A 15,566-nucleotide genomic window follows, 5' to 3' on the forward strand; every position below is an offset into this window, starting at 1 on the left:
TAAAACCTAGTTGTTGCAGCTACTACATTTGTTGATCCCAGACATTCACTCGCCTCCTTTTCTTGTTCGATGCCTTCTTACAAGTTATTGACACGCATGAAACGGTAATTATAAGAGCCATTTAATGTTAGACAGTAACAAGAAGCATGGTAGCTATGACTGATTAGTTGATCAGTTACACAGACTACAATTAACTGAGCGGTGTTAGACAAATCACCAATGGCGCCATGATCACATTAGTAAAATACAACATGTCAGATCCCCCTTATTTCAGTTTTAAGTGTAAAAAAAAAAAGACAAGAGGGAAAAAGCAATGTGAAGCAAAGCAAACTGGGTTACGTATTTCGTTTGACAAAGTTGAACGTGACAAGCCATAGCGAGTGAATTTTGCTGGTATACAGTACATATAACACACAGAGCAAAGTAATAAAGTGACGGATCAATTGGACTGCTACACAATTAAATGTATTCAAACACTAAAAAGACACGACAGTGAATGAATAAATGGAGCCAACGTTCAAAACACTAGGTTTAAACAACATGTTCATACTAGCGGACTACAGATGTTAAGATGTACACGTATGGGAGCAAAAAATGAAACTCTTCAAATCCCATTTAAACTAGATTTTTAAAAGGCTTAATGTATATTGCTGGTAATAGTTTTCTTTTTAAGAAAATATAAATTGTGCGACTGAAGCTTACAATACATTGCTGGCAGTTGCGCCAGATTCCTGGTAATCTGCTGGCAAAGGTCATCTGAGAGGCGCCATGTGCTGAGAGACTCCCAGGAGGAGCGAAAAAAAAAAAGAATCAACAAACTGGAACCATGTGATGTTGGAACCCCTCGTCGTGACCCCGATGCTGCTACGGCGTTTGTCACAGTGGAATGCTACGGACTTCACGTAATGTGCGCAAACAGCAGCCAAACTCGAGTTGGACGTATTCAGATACATAAATAAGAGGGCGTCGGGGTAGGGGCGCGGGAAGGAAAATGAGAAGGAGAAACTAGTGTCCAGTCAAGTCCCAACAGCGGACTCAGTTGACGTGGTCCAAGGCGCGCAGAAGCTCCTCCCCCTGCAGCAGACACTGGCGTCCCTGTAAGGGGGCGTTGACCTCGCAGTCGTAGCGGGTGAGCTGCGGCAGGTTGAAGAGGGACCTGGTGGCCTCTGATGTGCTGCCCAGCAGGCAACTCGCCAAATCTAAGATGACAACAGGCTCATTAAGAATGCAACAAAAGGCATCAACGGAGCAATCCACGAAAGGCCTCGTCAAGTCACCTGAAGGCAGCAGAAGAACAGTTTGGGTTGTGCCCAACTCAACCTTCAGTTTCTTCCCTTCTTTCACATTTTCACAAGCTTCCTAGAAAAAAAACATGACTGTTAATAATCTGGATGTCAAACTGGATGTCATTTTACGGATGTTTCACTTACCTGGCCAACCATCTCTCGTAGGTCATCCAGTTTTCTTTTGCGCTGTGCGTTAAGCGCCGCCAGGGTGCGAAGGGACACCTCTTTGTCCAACTGTGGCGTTCTGCCCAACAAACATGATGAACATACATCGTGCAAAAAACAGAGGTAGAGAACATGTTGCGCAACCTTTACCTCTTAATGAGGATGGGGGAAGCGGCGGGAACGGGTTCAGGTGATGCCGGGGACGAGGCGCCGCTGCTTGTCGTGCTGAAGGGCAGGCCGAGATAATTATGGAGATCCTGCGCGACGTGGACAGGCGAGCTCTCCAGGGATTTGACAGAAGACGTCGGCTGTTCGGGGCTCACGCTGCGCAGCTGGAAGTCGTCATCCATGGGGATGTAGGGAGCCAACATCTCCAGGTCCAAGTCCTCCATTGCCTTTCAGGAAGAGGAGCATGCAATCATTTGTGTGCATTGGTTTTCAAGATCAATCACGAATTACCTGTGTGGTAAAGGGGGTCTTGGGTTGTGTATCAATAGCAAACAGCTTCTCCACCAAGTCTAGTTTAAAGTCAGAGATGTCCGGGTCCATGGTTAAGCAAAAGTCTGGAGGAGGAGGCACCTACAGAAAGAAATAGGGAAGTAGGTAAAAGCACAATTACAAAGTGTTCTACCTAGTTAGAAAGTTTGTACAGTGTACTCAACTAAATGGCCATGCAGTTAAACATTTTAGTACTATTAACTCATTCACTGCCATTAACGGCTATAGACGTCCAAAATGTATTTGAACTTTTTCTATTAGTTTGACATCTTTTTCCACTTTTGTTAACAAGAGTATGCAAACCTAGAATTGTTTTTAATTGTAAATTTAGAACAGGTAACAGAACAGATAAAAAAATTTGTGACTAATCATGAGTTAATTAATCACGATAAAAAAAAAAAATTACCCGACGCCCTAGTTTTTAATAATCTTTTTTTATCGCATGACTTCAACTCACGATTAATCACAAATTTTATATCTGTTCTAAATGTACCATTAAAAAAATCCTAGGTTTTCATACTCTTGTTAACAAAAGTGGGAAAATTTTTAAACTAATAGAAATCGTTCAAATGAATTTTTGACATCTATAGCCGTCAATGGCAGTGAATGAGTTCAAAGGAATGTGCACTAAACTTTCGTTGTCTTTACCTCGGCTGTGCTGTTGCTGGTTGTCGACGTGGCCACGGGTCCGGCATAGTTGTCCCTTTTCCCATTCACGGCGTTGACGTCGACACCGAGGGGCTCGCTGGGCGGCAGAGGAGAAAGACGCAGTGCCAGCTTTTCACTGGTGGCAGGAAGCATCACGTCATTATAGAGAGGCACGTCTTTCAGCGGCTGGATGTCGGAATCTGTGGTAGGGGATAGCTCGGCGTTAGCAAACAAGTAATCCAGGCAAAGCGTGCGCGAGGTCACGAACCGGGGCAGCTGAAGTCCAGGGAGATGATGGTGTCGCCGGCTGCTGGCGCCAGCAGAGTCAAGGCCTCGGGTTCTTCCTTCAGCTGATCGTACAGGCTGCTCACTGGCTTTGGCTCAAGCGTTTGTGTGAATAGCTTGATAACATCCAGCTCTGGGGCCTTCTCCTCTTCTTTCTCCTCCTCCAGCGCGGTTGGGGACTTCTCTAAAGGGCAGCTCTGCACAACAACCTTTTCTTCATCCTGCTGCTGCTGCTGCTCCTTCTTCACAGGCTTCACATCTTCCGTCTGCTCCAGAGACAAGATCAGTTTTTCCTCCTGGATGCCACTGTAGAAGAGGGAGACAAAGTCACAGTTGTTCTGGGGGGGAAAAAATCACTTTTCAAAAACACAGCCATGTTTGTTCAACCATTAACATTGCATCATCAAAGTGAGCACAAAGCCATTTTTAACAATACAGATTGCTCAATAATTTGTCAAAATAGTACACACACATGTCAACTGACCCGTAGATACTCTCATATTGTTCCATGGAACCTATGCTCAATTAAAACTGCCAAATTTGTGATTTGATGAATGCTCCCTAAAATGCCACAAGATGGCGCCAAAACTAAGTGGAAACTAGTGATTAGCAGGATATTTGTTGAATTGATATATTATCTTGTTTATCTTATGGTAATACACCCGCACATGTCCAGTACATTTTTTCCCTAAATCAAAAAACCTGTAAGGATTTTCCTTAAGAGGAGTTTGACTTTTCTTTCTTTCTTTTTTTTACCACCCACAAACTTACTAAAAATAGAATATTTCATTATAAGTGAAGGTGATTTATTTCCTTATCAATGAATTATTGTGACTTTCGGAGCTATTTAGTACCTGAGAACAAAGTTGACACAGACCACACATTGTGGCTGAGAGTTCTTGTTATTGTAGATGACAGTTGCTTGTGTCTCCACCCACACAAAACCTCCTCTCTTAGCCAGCATCCGGTATTGGCCTGTGCTGACCTGGCCCTTTGCAAACACTGAGACAAACACAAACACAAGCACGTTTATGATACGCCGCTGGCCAAACCACTGCAGCAGTTCGAGTTCATTTGCAACATTATGCAAACTCCATTCAAGGTTTGCATGTGGTCTTAGCAGTGAAGCTTACAGTTGTGATGAGTCTTGGTGAGGTGGTCCGAGTCCAACGCGTGATAGTACTCGTACACAGAACGATCCAACAGGTCCTCTGGATCATATCCCATAAGTTCAGTGATCCTGTAGGAGCACAAAAAATGGTCAGCATGTACTGTGCCCTCAAATAGGAAGTCAAAAATACTAATTTTGTTTTAGCCATAGTGAGTACGAGGTGACTAATATGACTACATTGGGAGTGACAGCAAAGAGGACTATGACGCAGAATCAATATAAAATACATTTAATAAAATGTTTGATCGTCAGAGGCTACTTTATGGCATTAGATTTGTGCCACAATTGCAAGCACTTTAAGAGGAAATTTTGAGTGCACACGAAGCGTTCTTGAGTCTAGTTCATTCACTCGTCAAGCCGAAGTAGAAGCTTTCGAACAAACCAAGAAGTAGTTTGCACATGTACTTTGTTTACTTAACTTTGTTCGATGAAAAATCTATTAAAGCATAGGTCAAATTATTTTGTGTTTCTCCCTCTTTTCATTACTGATTTATTTAATTTGACCTTTAATCAATTTATATTGTTTTTCTTATTTAAATTTTTTTTTTTTTAAATCAATAATTATTGATAGACTGATATTAAATACTTACATTGTGATACATTTTTCAGCCATATCACCAACCCCTTCTGAGCACATTATGTTCAAAAAGATGTTTATTTAATCTTTAGTTTTAAATTGACTTTTTCCTAGTCAAGGAAGGACGTCAACCTTAAACCTGACCTCACTAGTCTAAACTTGACATTCTTAATAATATTACATTTGTGGAATATGAGTTATACAGCAAAATCCAGCCATTTTTATCCATCTCAGGGGCGGCCATTTTGCCACTTACTATCGACTGAAGACGTCACAGTTACTCAGGGCTAAGGTAACGACCAATCACAGCTCACCCATTTTCTTTAAATATTCTATTTAAAAAATAAAACTACTAAATTTAGCTTCTTTGCTCCAGGTCCTTATTTTAAATAATAATAATAATAAATATATATAATCGATAGCAACTGCTATAAAATGCCCGTGACGCACTTTTCAGCCATATCGCGCCCAGCCCGACGCTGGATCACGCGTGCTCACCTCTCGTCGCAATATGTGAACCTCATATCCATTGTGTGGCGGCTGAGAAACGTTTTGGCATCCAGAGGGACTTCGATGTTGGAAGGGTGCGGAATAGGGTCACAGATCAGCACCAGATAAGGAAGCGGTGGCTCCTTGTGGTCCTTGGCAGTCTCCTCATTGAGGCCGCTGTGTAAACGCACGTGTCCAGAGCAGTGAAGCACCTGTAGGCGATTACATTTGTGTTTTACTTTTAGACTCAAACGACGGTATGTCCCATGTTTATTTAAACATGTAACGTTTGCTAATGTATATTGTACGTTTGCTGAGAATAATAAAAAAAAGTATTGAAATCATGTCCACCAGTTCATTAGTTCATTGGTCAAACACTCAAGTTAAAAATTTGAATTTTGCTTTGGATATGGAATTGTCATGATTTAAATATGTAATCCGGGCTCAGTAATTGTGCTGTTAATGTCTTTCGCATGGGCTTGAGTCAGAATAGCCTGCTAATGGTCCATCTAATGGCCTATCAGATGTCGATATCTGTGCACATACACAATTATAGACCGATTATTTGGGATTAAAAGGAAATTCACTGACTCATGGCCACTTTGCTTGGCAATGGGTTATTGGGTTACCAAGTGATGAAGACACTCGCCAACATGCACTTGATATCATTATCAAGGTTTCAGTCCAGCTTTTATGATGACCAAGACCTTCCATTACCTTCCATGTAGCAGACTTGACATTGACCGTACGGCCTCGGCTAGTGAGCGTGCACTTCATTCGAAGGAAGAAGCTGCACTCTGTGTTTGGTTCCTTTGCCTTTTTGGAGCCTGAAATTTGACCAAAAAGCAAAAGTTCATTCAAAAGATGGATCTTTCCATTTCTTTAAACTTTTCTATGAGTGATTAGAATTTAAAGGGTCCATAAGTGTAATGTTTTTTTCCTTCTGTACCGCAAAGGAAAGTTCACATTGACTTGTCGTCATGAGTTATGATGATTAAATGCTGCGTACCTGTTCTGTGGACCAGCATTTCCCTCAGCTCGTCCTGGTCACAGGGGTGTGTGAAATCAAACACGCTGTGCCCAGTCAGGTCAAACTACACAAGTCAGAGACAGAATGTAGGACATTTCACATCAGCATTTTATGCGCGGTTAACCTGGGGACCTCTAATGCATCAGTAAAAATGTGCCCTTCATTGTTTCTAGGGGGGCGGGGATACAATTCAATGCTGACAATTTTCATTCAGACGTACCTGTGCCAGGCCAAGGCACTTGTTAACATTCTCAGAGAGATAAATCATATCGCCATCTTCTGACAGCACCATTAGAAAGCCCTCCAGAGCTTTTAAGTAGGAGCCGTTCAGCTGTGTGTCTAAATCGCTCTCCTCTTCTGCCTTTGGCTCATCTGGGAGGGACAAAAAAAAGCAAAGAATGACACGAAAGCAGTGGCAAGGGTTTTGTCACGTTCTAAATGTGCATGATGTTCAAGGAAGCTTGTGTTATGATAGTTTATGATATGAATTGCTGTGTAATTTGGTTAATTAGTTAAGGGGATTTTGGCTTTATTTGACTCTGCAGACTAGTAGCGCTCCCATATCTGCTCTTGATGAGGGTGGCGGGAAGCACTTTCTTGCCCCATCTGAAACATTTGAAAGCAGCGACTGACCTGTGCCGAGCAGTTTTCTCATGCGCAGGTAGCTGATGGCGAGCCTCATGACAGAAGCCTTGTCGAGGCTGGAGCTGACGCTCTGAGGCAACGGCAGCTGCTCAGAAAGCTCGAAAAACACCTCCGACTCCTTCCCGCGCCGGCATCGCGCCGCATCTCTCGACTTCTCCTTCCGTCTTTCTGAGCTCACCCTGCGGGAGACGGGTGGGGGGTAAGTCATTGTGGTAACATAATGCCTCTAAAGCATCAAGTTGCACTACAAGAAAGACCATCCGTTCATAGAGCAGATTCTGAGAAGAAGGAGAAGTAAATAAATAAAAAGCTCTTGAAGCATAATACAAACCTTGATCAGATTACTATTCACTTTCGCATAATCAAATAACTGGCTGGGGACACATCACTTTCTCACAAGCTATTTCATTTACCTCCATTCTTTTTAACTCAATCCAGAGTGCTATGTAGGAGTCAACATTAATCAATTAATTGACAGTAATATAACATCTGCTTTCACTTTGGAAAAGAATGATGATAATGTTTGCCTATTTTCAGACATGTTAAGGGCTAAAGCAACAACAGTCAAAATCATAAACAATTTATATGTGTACATTTTCTGCAGTCCATGAGAAATACTTTCCTGTTTTTGTTTTTAATAAAAGGTATAAAAAACTTAAAACATGTTTTTTATCCAGTTGCTCGATTACCGGTAATCAAAAAATAGATGGATCGAATATCAAAGGAGTTGAAGCCATACGCCAAAAATGTGTCTGCAAACGGGTGCTTCGTAATAATTCTGGCATGTCAAAACTGAGATTACTTCTAAAAAATCTCTCTGTGTGATGGAACAGTAATGACACGGGACGGCAGTGTGTACGCAGCCCTAACTAAGATGTAAACTTAAAAGGGTAAAATGCTTTCACAGTCCAAAATGTCCGAATCAAAAGTGGCTGATGATAATATATCAATTCAGCAATATGTGAATTGCGGATGTTATTTGGCTAACTAAAGGCTGCCACCTTCAGAACTCCACCAGCTGAATAATTCATCAGTCTGAGTGGAGTCATATTCTCCACATTGTTGAGGAGCTGATTTCCCAAGCACCTTCCTTTAGCAATCAATACCATTGACAAATATTTACGCAGTCTCACATGGTGCAGTCGTAATGTTGTGACATTTTCGGTCACTTCTGCAGCGCGTTTTATATCAATGTCACATTTGAACAAAATTGGAGCTCGGACTCCAATTTTGACTTCATTCACAAACAAGGATTCATCGGCAACACTATAAGAAGTAATTCAACTAGCGAGGTGTACAAATGCATATAATAAACTAGAATTAGAATCTTTCAATTCTAACGTCACATGCATCTATCTAGCTTTGTAGTGATTCAATGGTGCACACACTGGCACGTTTTTAAACAATGTCCGCATGGTTTTAATACAGATAGCGCCACACCGGCAGGAGTGTGACGTTGGCCAGACGTCAGCATATGGCGCAATACTTCAAAGTTGTTTGCCAACCATCAAATGACAAAATACATCTGGAGCCTGCCCCAATGCAGTGGAATACGTTGTTGCGCAGTCTTTCACTCTGCCGGCCAGAGATGACGCAACTTTGAGGACTTACATACGCATCTGTAACCACAGGGATAATATCCATAATGAGGATTGTGAGGCTAAAGATACTAAGTCCAGGAAGTAGGTTAGACTGCTAAACATTAGCCACTAGCTCTAGCCATGGAGCTGCTGACTGGATAATTATTTAAATTCAGAATGCTTTATTGATTTCACCACTCACGGTTGAATTAATATGATGCCGACACTCGGTAGTTTTGCTCTGGAAAGGACTCAAATCAGTTTAAATGTTGTGGGAGATTGTGTTTCAAAATCCAAAGGAATCGGAGACCAACCATCAAAACACATGGTACATGAAAAAATGACATAGCTAAAAATATTCTGTATTCCTCAGATTGACAGGTACAACATTTTCAAAACACATAAAGCAAAAGAAAGGATTTTTCCCCCCCAAAGTACAACCTTCCGTCCAATTACAAATTTCTGTTACTTAACATTCTAAACTGCAAGATGATGCCATCAGCTTTTTTGTCTTACTAAGAAACACAAATGCATAACCATAAACAGAAATGTATAATCATGCTTATTTTAATCCAGACACACTGCTTTCCCTCTATATTAAATAGCACATGAAAAAAAATAGTCCCCAGCAGAAACGAACACATTCCCAGGCAAAAGGCCAATATTATATAACAGTACTCGTGCACATGGGTTCATGCATTACGAACAGTCCTCTGCAGTGTGACGCTAGAAAACATATATAAAAAGTATATAGTTTAAGCTTTGCGTTATTATCCTTATGCCATTTATAAATATAGTACAAATAAATACTATGACTGGATGCACATTATGAATACTAGTCAGTAACAGATATGAACCAGTGGACAGGAGATAAAGAAACGAGCTCACGATGAAAATCTCCGCAGCCAGTTGGTGGATTTCTGGGGTATTTTGTTTTAAGGGAATGATACATTTTAAATCTGACAGTAAACACTGCTAATATAGTATATGATTGAATGTATTGAAGCATCATGACTAGGAGCTGTGTGAGAAAACCAGAAGACGCCTGAAAATGTCAGGTCAATGACCCCATCGGTGATGAGTGATGATGTCATTATCCAATTGTATCCAATAAACATCAGACTTGACTAAAAAGAGACATCTCATCGTGGTCAGGATCATTGTTGACAAGAATTAAAAAATAATAATAATAAATAGCCGACCTAATTGCAGCCTGGGAGGAAAAAACAAAACAACTAAGAGGATTGACCCCAAGAAAGAAAGAGAAAAATAGTGCAGCAACTGCCAGTTGGCTAAACAGGGTGCCAACATTCCGCTTGCTCAGTGTTCTGTTCCTCTAGTGCTCCTCTTTTTTGAGGGTGCTGATTAAAAAAAAACAAATCAATAAAGAGACAATTAGGCGGAGAACGGCAACGGATCCTCGAGTAAGTTATTTTAAATTGAAAAACTAAAACCTTTCCATAGGAAGAGGCGCCACTAAATATGAGGCTTTGGACAACGTACAGGGAAGCCCAGACTTCGGCTCAGCTCCTTCTTCACCACAACGGACCGATACAGAGTCCGCATTACTGCAGACGCTGCACCGATCCGCCTGTCGATCTCACTTGTGAACAAGACCCCAAGATACTTGAACTCCTCCCCCTGATGCAGGATCTGTTCTGCCGGAGGTGGGTGTTGAAACTCTTTCTGACAGGGAATTCTGCCAGACACTCCCAGCAGACCCTCACAACATGTTTGGGTCTGCCAGGTCGGACCAGCATTTTACCCCGCCATCAGAGCCCACACACCGCCAGATGGTGATCAGTTGACAGCACCGCCCAATCTCTTCGCCCGAGTGTCCAACACATGCGGCCGCAATTCCGATGACACGACGACAAAGTCGATCATTGAACTGCGGCCTAGGGTGTCCTGGTGCCAAGCGCACATATGGACACCCTTGTGTTTGAACATGGTGTTCGTTATGGACAGTCCGTGACGAGCACAGAAGTCCAATAACAAAACACCGCTCGAGTTCTGATCGGGAAGGCCGTTCCTGTGTGGTTGGCAACATAATGATTGAATATTGTCACAATTCTAACACCGCAGTTATGTTGTTCATAAGTTGTGTAATGTCTGATTTTCCCAGAGGCCTCAATGGCAACCATCTTATTATGAATGCTAGAATAATGAAAATGCTCCTAATAAAACAGAAGAAACAGTACTTGAATACTTAAACTCAACTTGCACTGCAACACAAATTTGGCAACTGCTTCTGACGTCAAGCCTAAGTGATTAAGAGATGAGGCAGAAATAATACCGCAAAGTAGCACTGACTGTAACTTGCATCAGACCTGATTACAAAGCAAACAGCCACCAAAAGTTCGCAATCCCTGTTCAAATGCCATATTTGGTGGGTGGGCGGAGGGGGGAGAGGAAGAGAGAGAGAGAGAGAGAGAGAGAGAGAGACAGAGACAGACAATGTTTCTCCATCATTAATGTTACCTATAACCTGTACAATTTAATTGAAACTAATCTTTTAGAGATGGGGTAAAAACAAATGTGGTTGGACAAGTGTGCACACCCCCTGAAACTGGGATGTGGCTGTGTTACAAATTAACCAATCACATCCAAGCTCCTGTTAAACTGGAGTCAGCCCATATACTACCATTTAAAGTGCCTCAGATTAAGCACAAATAGAGTTTCCGCTGTTTTAGTAAGCTTTCCTGACATTTAAAAATATACAGTATATATTTCAAGCAGACGCCTGTAGTTTTTTTTGCCAACATTGGCTGGTATTTGGAACTGTTCATAATTCCTTTCAAGCTTCAATCTTGGCTAAGGTCCAATTCCAGCCAAAGAAAAGTGTTATAAGGGCTCGAGACGGTGACCAATATGCTCGCAAACGTGGTAAACGTTTATGAGCTGGCCCCTGAAACTCGATTAAAAATAATGTTCACATAAAAGCCAAGCCTTTGTTTTTCTCCTCGTGTCTTTTAAAATGACTTTTTTTTCCTTTTTTTTTGTCGTACACTGCCTGTTGGGAGACAAACTTGTAACAGTAAAAGTCCAGTGTCGAGAACGTCCATTTTCTAAACAAACTAGTTTAAAGGTAAGTTCCAAAATGTTTAAATGAACTACTTCAGTTCATAGTTCATAATTACAAATTTTTAACTAAGTTATATCCATCCATTTTCCGAACCGCTTATCCACACGAGGGTCGCGGGCATGCTGGAGCCTATCCCAGCTGACAATGGGCAGGACGCGGGGTACACCCTGAACTGGAACATGGATAAAAAAATGTTTACTAGTTCATAGTTGTTGTTGTTTTTTTTAAACAATATGTTGCTGCGAGTTATTACTTTCAAAATGTTGGCATTTCTCAACTTGTCACCTATTCAGTCCACTCTAGTGACACCTGCAAATGTTACCCTACATCTTATGAGGAAAAACTTGTTTCTTAAATGATTTTTTTTAAATGAGAAATAAAAAATAAAAAAACAGGACTAGTTTTAATGTCCAAGCACAAATTAAACCAAGCTGAGGTTAGAAATGAGATGTCACACACTAACTAAACCCCCATGCCGTCTTCAAACGATCGTAAAACGACAACCAACCTGCGACTTCCTGCGCTCCTCGCAAAATTCAAAGGGAAATCACTCCAATGTCAAATGCCCAACTAAAACTACAGTGTACGACTTCTTTGTTGTTCACGACGGTTGGTCACTCTGTCAGATTACCAGATACATTTTTGCTGTCTTGGACCAGGCGAGTTCCCACACGACACATCTGACACCACCAACCAGACCCCGCACGGTCATCGTGTGCTGCTGCCAAGGAAAAAAAAAACGGCAGCGGGGAGAGTTTGTGGGACCGTGGGACTCAAATGCAGGTCCATGTTGGAGCTGTCTGGAGGAACAGCAAGGGCATGTTGCGCACTACCTGCTCGCCAGTCAGTACATTATAAAGCGGAACACAAGAGCAAAATGTAAACATTTGCAGGGACGGGACACGGATGGAGCGGCGGGATAACGTGAAGTGTGCATCAGTGCCCACAGAAATGAACACAACTTCCAACTTGGCCTTTTCTACTCTTATGCAATAAGATGTGACTACAAAAATGTCATGAAAAGTTTAGAGAACTTTAGTTGGAGTTGATCTTGAATGTGATTGGTTGATTCTGAACACAGCCACATCCCTGGTTAGAAGTGTGCAGACTTGAGCATCCACATTATCTTAGTAGTTACATATTATTTAAGCGAATATTATTTCACTTTTTTAAAATTGAGTTCTACATGTTAAATGTCATTCTAATAGCGGTAAAAAAAAAAAAAAGGTTTTTAAATAAATAACCTTGGTCTCATTTTTGAATAGTCCAAAAACATGGCATTTGAACAATGGTGGGTAGACTTTTTATAGCCACTGTAGTTAGCAAAATACACATAGGATTATTAGACGAGTAATTCGACCTGTAATGTGCCAAATTTCATTTTGGCAGCAAGAATACAAGATAAAGCCAAAGGGGATTGGGCTATAACTTGGATGTTTTTAAAGGGACAAAACAAAAAAACCGTATAGGCAACATTTGTGTACACGCCAGTCACTTTACTACAGCGAGTTCTTATTCTTGTGTTGATTGATGTCAGTAGGACAGAATAAAAAATAAAAAATAAAAATAAATAAAGAGTAGCTACAAAGAAGCAAGTGACAGATCGAGTATTATCATAACAAAGTATCTGCTTAGTTTCAGGTCTGTTTTCAAATAATTATACTACTGACGCCTGCCATCACCTAACTTACTGCATTGTCACTACAGTCAACGTATTTACATTTAGCCACTGACACAGCAATAACCCAGAGCGACCCTATGTTGTTACCAGACGACTACTTATACATATTTAACTAGAACCACACCGAAACAGTGCTCGCAAGCGATAAGGGCCAGCAATCGCGACGTCAAACCAGGACAGGACAGCAGTCACAAAAACTCTCAAAGACCACACAAAAAAAAAAGTCTTTAAAAAGTAATAATTACTCATCAAAATGACGTGTTTAATCAGACAAAACAACAATCTAACCTGGACAAAAAGGAGAGTCGGAAGCTGGCTAAATAAACATCGCGACGCTAGCCAGCTAAGTTAGCCATTAGCTATCAAATATATTATGTCGCTGGAAAGGCAGTTAGAGTAACATAAAAAACATCGCAATTCAGTCCATAACGTGGCACAAATGGTGTTGTTCAAACCCCCAGGCGCGTATTTTGACACGTATCCGTGTAGCGTAAGCTAGCGCCAACATTACCTTTTCTTTTCAGGTACAATTCCTGTGTCCATTTCAGGACCGAAGCACCAGAGTTGTGTCGCCCGATCCGTATCAAGCTGTCTCCGTCGCCGTCGACGAATAATGCCCAAACACCAGCTGATTCTCGCCGATCTGGGTTCCTAGCTCGTTAAGTGCTCTCCGTGTGAGTTACCGGCGTGTGTGTATTTTGCGAGGAAACAAGTCTTCTCTCCGCTTAATGGCAGGCCATTCTTACGTCTGCAATTGGCAGCGTTGCCACGCTGGAAAACTGAAAACTGGAGGAACTACACAAGGGCAGGATTACTCCCCCCCCCACACCGAGGCCGCGGGGACGCGCAATCACATGATCAACCCCTCGTGGACGCGCCCACGATATTGTACTGTATTCCATTGTATAATTGTATAATTCATCGATGGCATTGCGGTGCACTCTCCCACCCATACGAGTCACATGACTCAGCAGAAATGTTATCATCGAGTTAATTGCTTTGACAGTTTGTAGAGCTAACCTTAAGCTCAATTAAATCCTCTTTTGAACGGTTTATATTTTGGACTGTGTCGCTCAAACCAATGCAACCCTGTGTTAGTTATATTATCAGAAAGAGGCATATTTACATTATTCTTTATTATTATTATTAATATTATTATTATTATACAGTACACCCGTGCTACCCATGGGACTTTTTTTTTAAACCTTCAAAACATTTTGGATGACAAGGAGAAATATTTTGCGCCCCCCCCCCCTCCCCATCCCCCCCCCCCCCCCAAAAAAAATCTTAAAAACATGTATTGGAAAAACAAAATACTGGTAAGTGAATATGTGGGGTCCACTGTAACTCCATTCGTTATTGGCCAGTAGCAGCTAACACAGCTAGTATGTACTCTTGAGCAAAAAGAACTCTATTAGAATTGATTTGCAGCCCTGTTACTTTAATTACAGCATTACTCAAATTAAAATATTCAAACACAGCTTTCCTGATTTATTGTTAAGAGTTTATTCAGTAATATTTTTTGAAGCAGTTTTCAAGTTGGAGGCACGCCCCAACCATGAATGGTATTCTTTTGGAATTTAAAAAAACAGTCGTAAAGATACCTTGGAGAAAGGCCTGCTTGTCAACAAGACCTTGGGTCCAAACTCCGCCATTAATATTCCATTAATTTGTAAAAAGCTAGTGGAGCTACTTCTACAGTCATTACCCAAGAAGTCCATCTTTTCCCATCAGTTTGGTCACCCCTCATTTAAACCGTGTTTTTCTAGGATGTTTATCACATCTTGCTTTGTTGCGGACCAGGAAAAGGAAAACAGCCGCCCCTGCCTGCCCTTTAACCTTGCATCCCCTCTGACAGTAAAGTATGTTCTTACTGTCAGAAAGGGGCAGCAGATTCCCATTGCTGTGCTCCACATATAGTAGGTGTCCAATGACTGCTGTTAAATGTTTTAACACAGCAATCTAAAGACATGAGCTGCATTACAAATGCAACTTAGGTATGTATACCTGTCACTGATCTCAACACGAACGGTTTACCCATTAGAGGTTCCCTGACCATTAGTTTAGTTCTTTAAGATGAGTTAAGTAAATCCATATTGTTGTCCATAAAAATACTTGAACCCATACAGAACCTCACAGCCACCATGAGCCACTTCATCCAAAATGTTGACATCAGCAAACCGGGTAGCTAGTCTCAGACGATCTTAGGCGGTGAAGATGGTGGATGTGGATGTGCTGGGCTGGTGTGGTTACACTAAGTCTGCAGTCGAGCCCCAATGGATTACAGCGGGCTAATTATAGCGTATCCTCCCCCTTCATTATTGATGTAAGAAGTTCAGCAAACAGCAAAATGATGATTGCAAAGTTTTCCCCCAGTGGCTGCTTTTGGGGGCAATGCACATGGGACTATCTTGATTCAATCAAGC

At 41.5% G+C, this 15,566-nt stretch overlaps 1 protein-coding gene across 2 annotated transcripts; it reads right to left on the bottom strand.

The window, feature by feature from the left end:
• Positions 1-104: 104 nt before the first annotated feature.
• On the bottom strand, positions 105-14,044 carry hif1aa (hypoxia inducible factor 1 subunit alpha a). Of its 2 annotated transcripts, XM_086094645.1 has the most exons (15): positions 13,652-14,039; positions 6,783-6,973; positions 6,370-6,521; positions 6,129-6,213; positions 5,837-5,946; positions 5,129-5,331; positions 4,016-4,122; positions 3,737-3,884; positions 2,866-3,188; positions 2,598-2,797; positions 1,911-2,030; positions 1,602-1,846; positions 1,431-1,530; positions 1,278-1,359; positions 105-1,199 (listed from the first exon to the last, which is right to left on the bottom strand). In XM_086094645.1, the coding sequence occupies exons 1-15, from the start codon at positions 13,681-13,683 to the stop codon at positions 1,036-1,038; spliced, it is 2,262 nt and encodes a 753-aa protein (XP_085950771.1). In that variant the 5' UTR covers positions 13,684-14,039; the 3' UTR covers positions 105-1,035. The 2 variants fall into 2 exon arrangements, with proteins under 2 accessions (XP_085950771.1, XP_085950770.1); XM_086094644.1 differs by having other exon boundaries at positions 105-1,359; positions 13,652-14,044.
• Between the last annotated feature and the right edge of the window lie 1,522 nt (positions 14,045-15,566).

Source organism: Leptonotus elevatus, chromosome 14, assembly GCF_054856555.1.
Source record: "Leptonotus elevatus isolate MCC_2025b chromosome 14, RoL_Lele_1.0, whole genome shotgun sequence".
Lineage (NCBI taxonomy): Eukaryota > Metazoa > Chordata > Actinopteri > Syngnathiformes > Syngnathidae > Leptonotus > Leptonotus elevatus.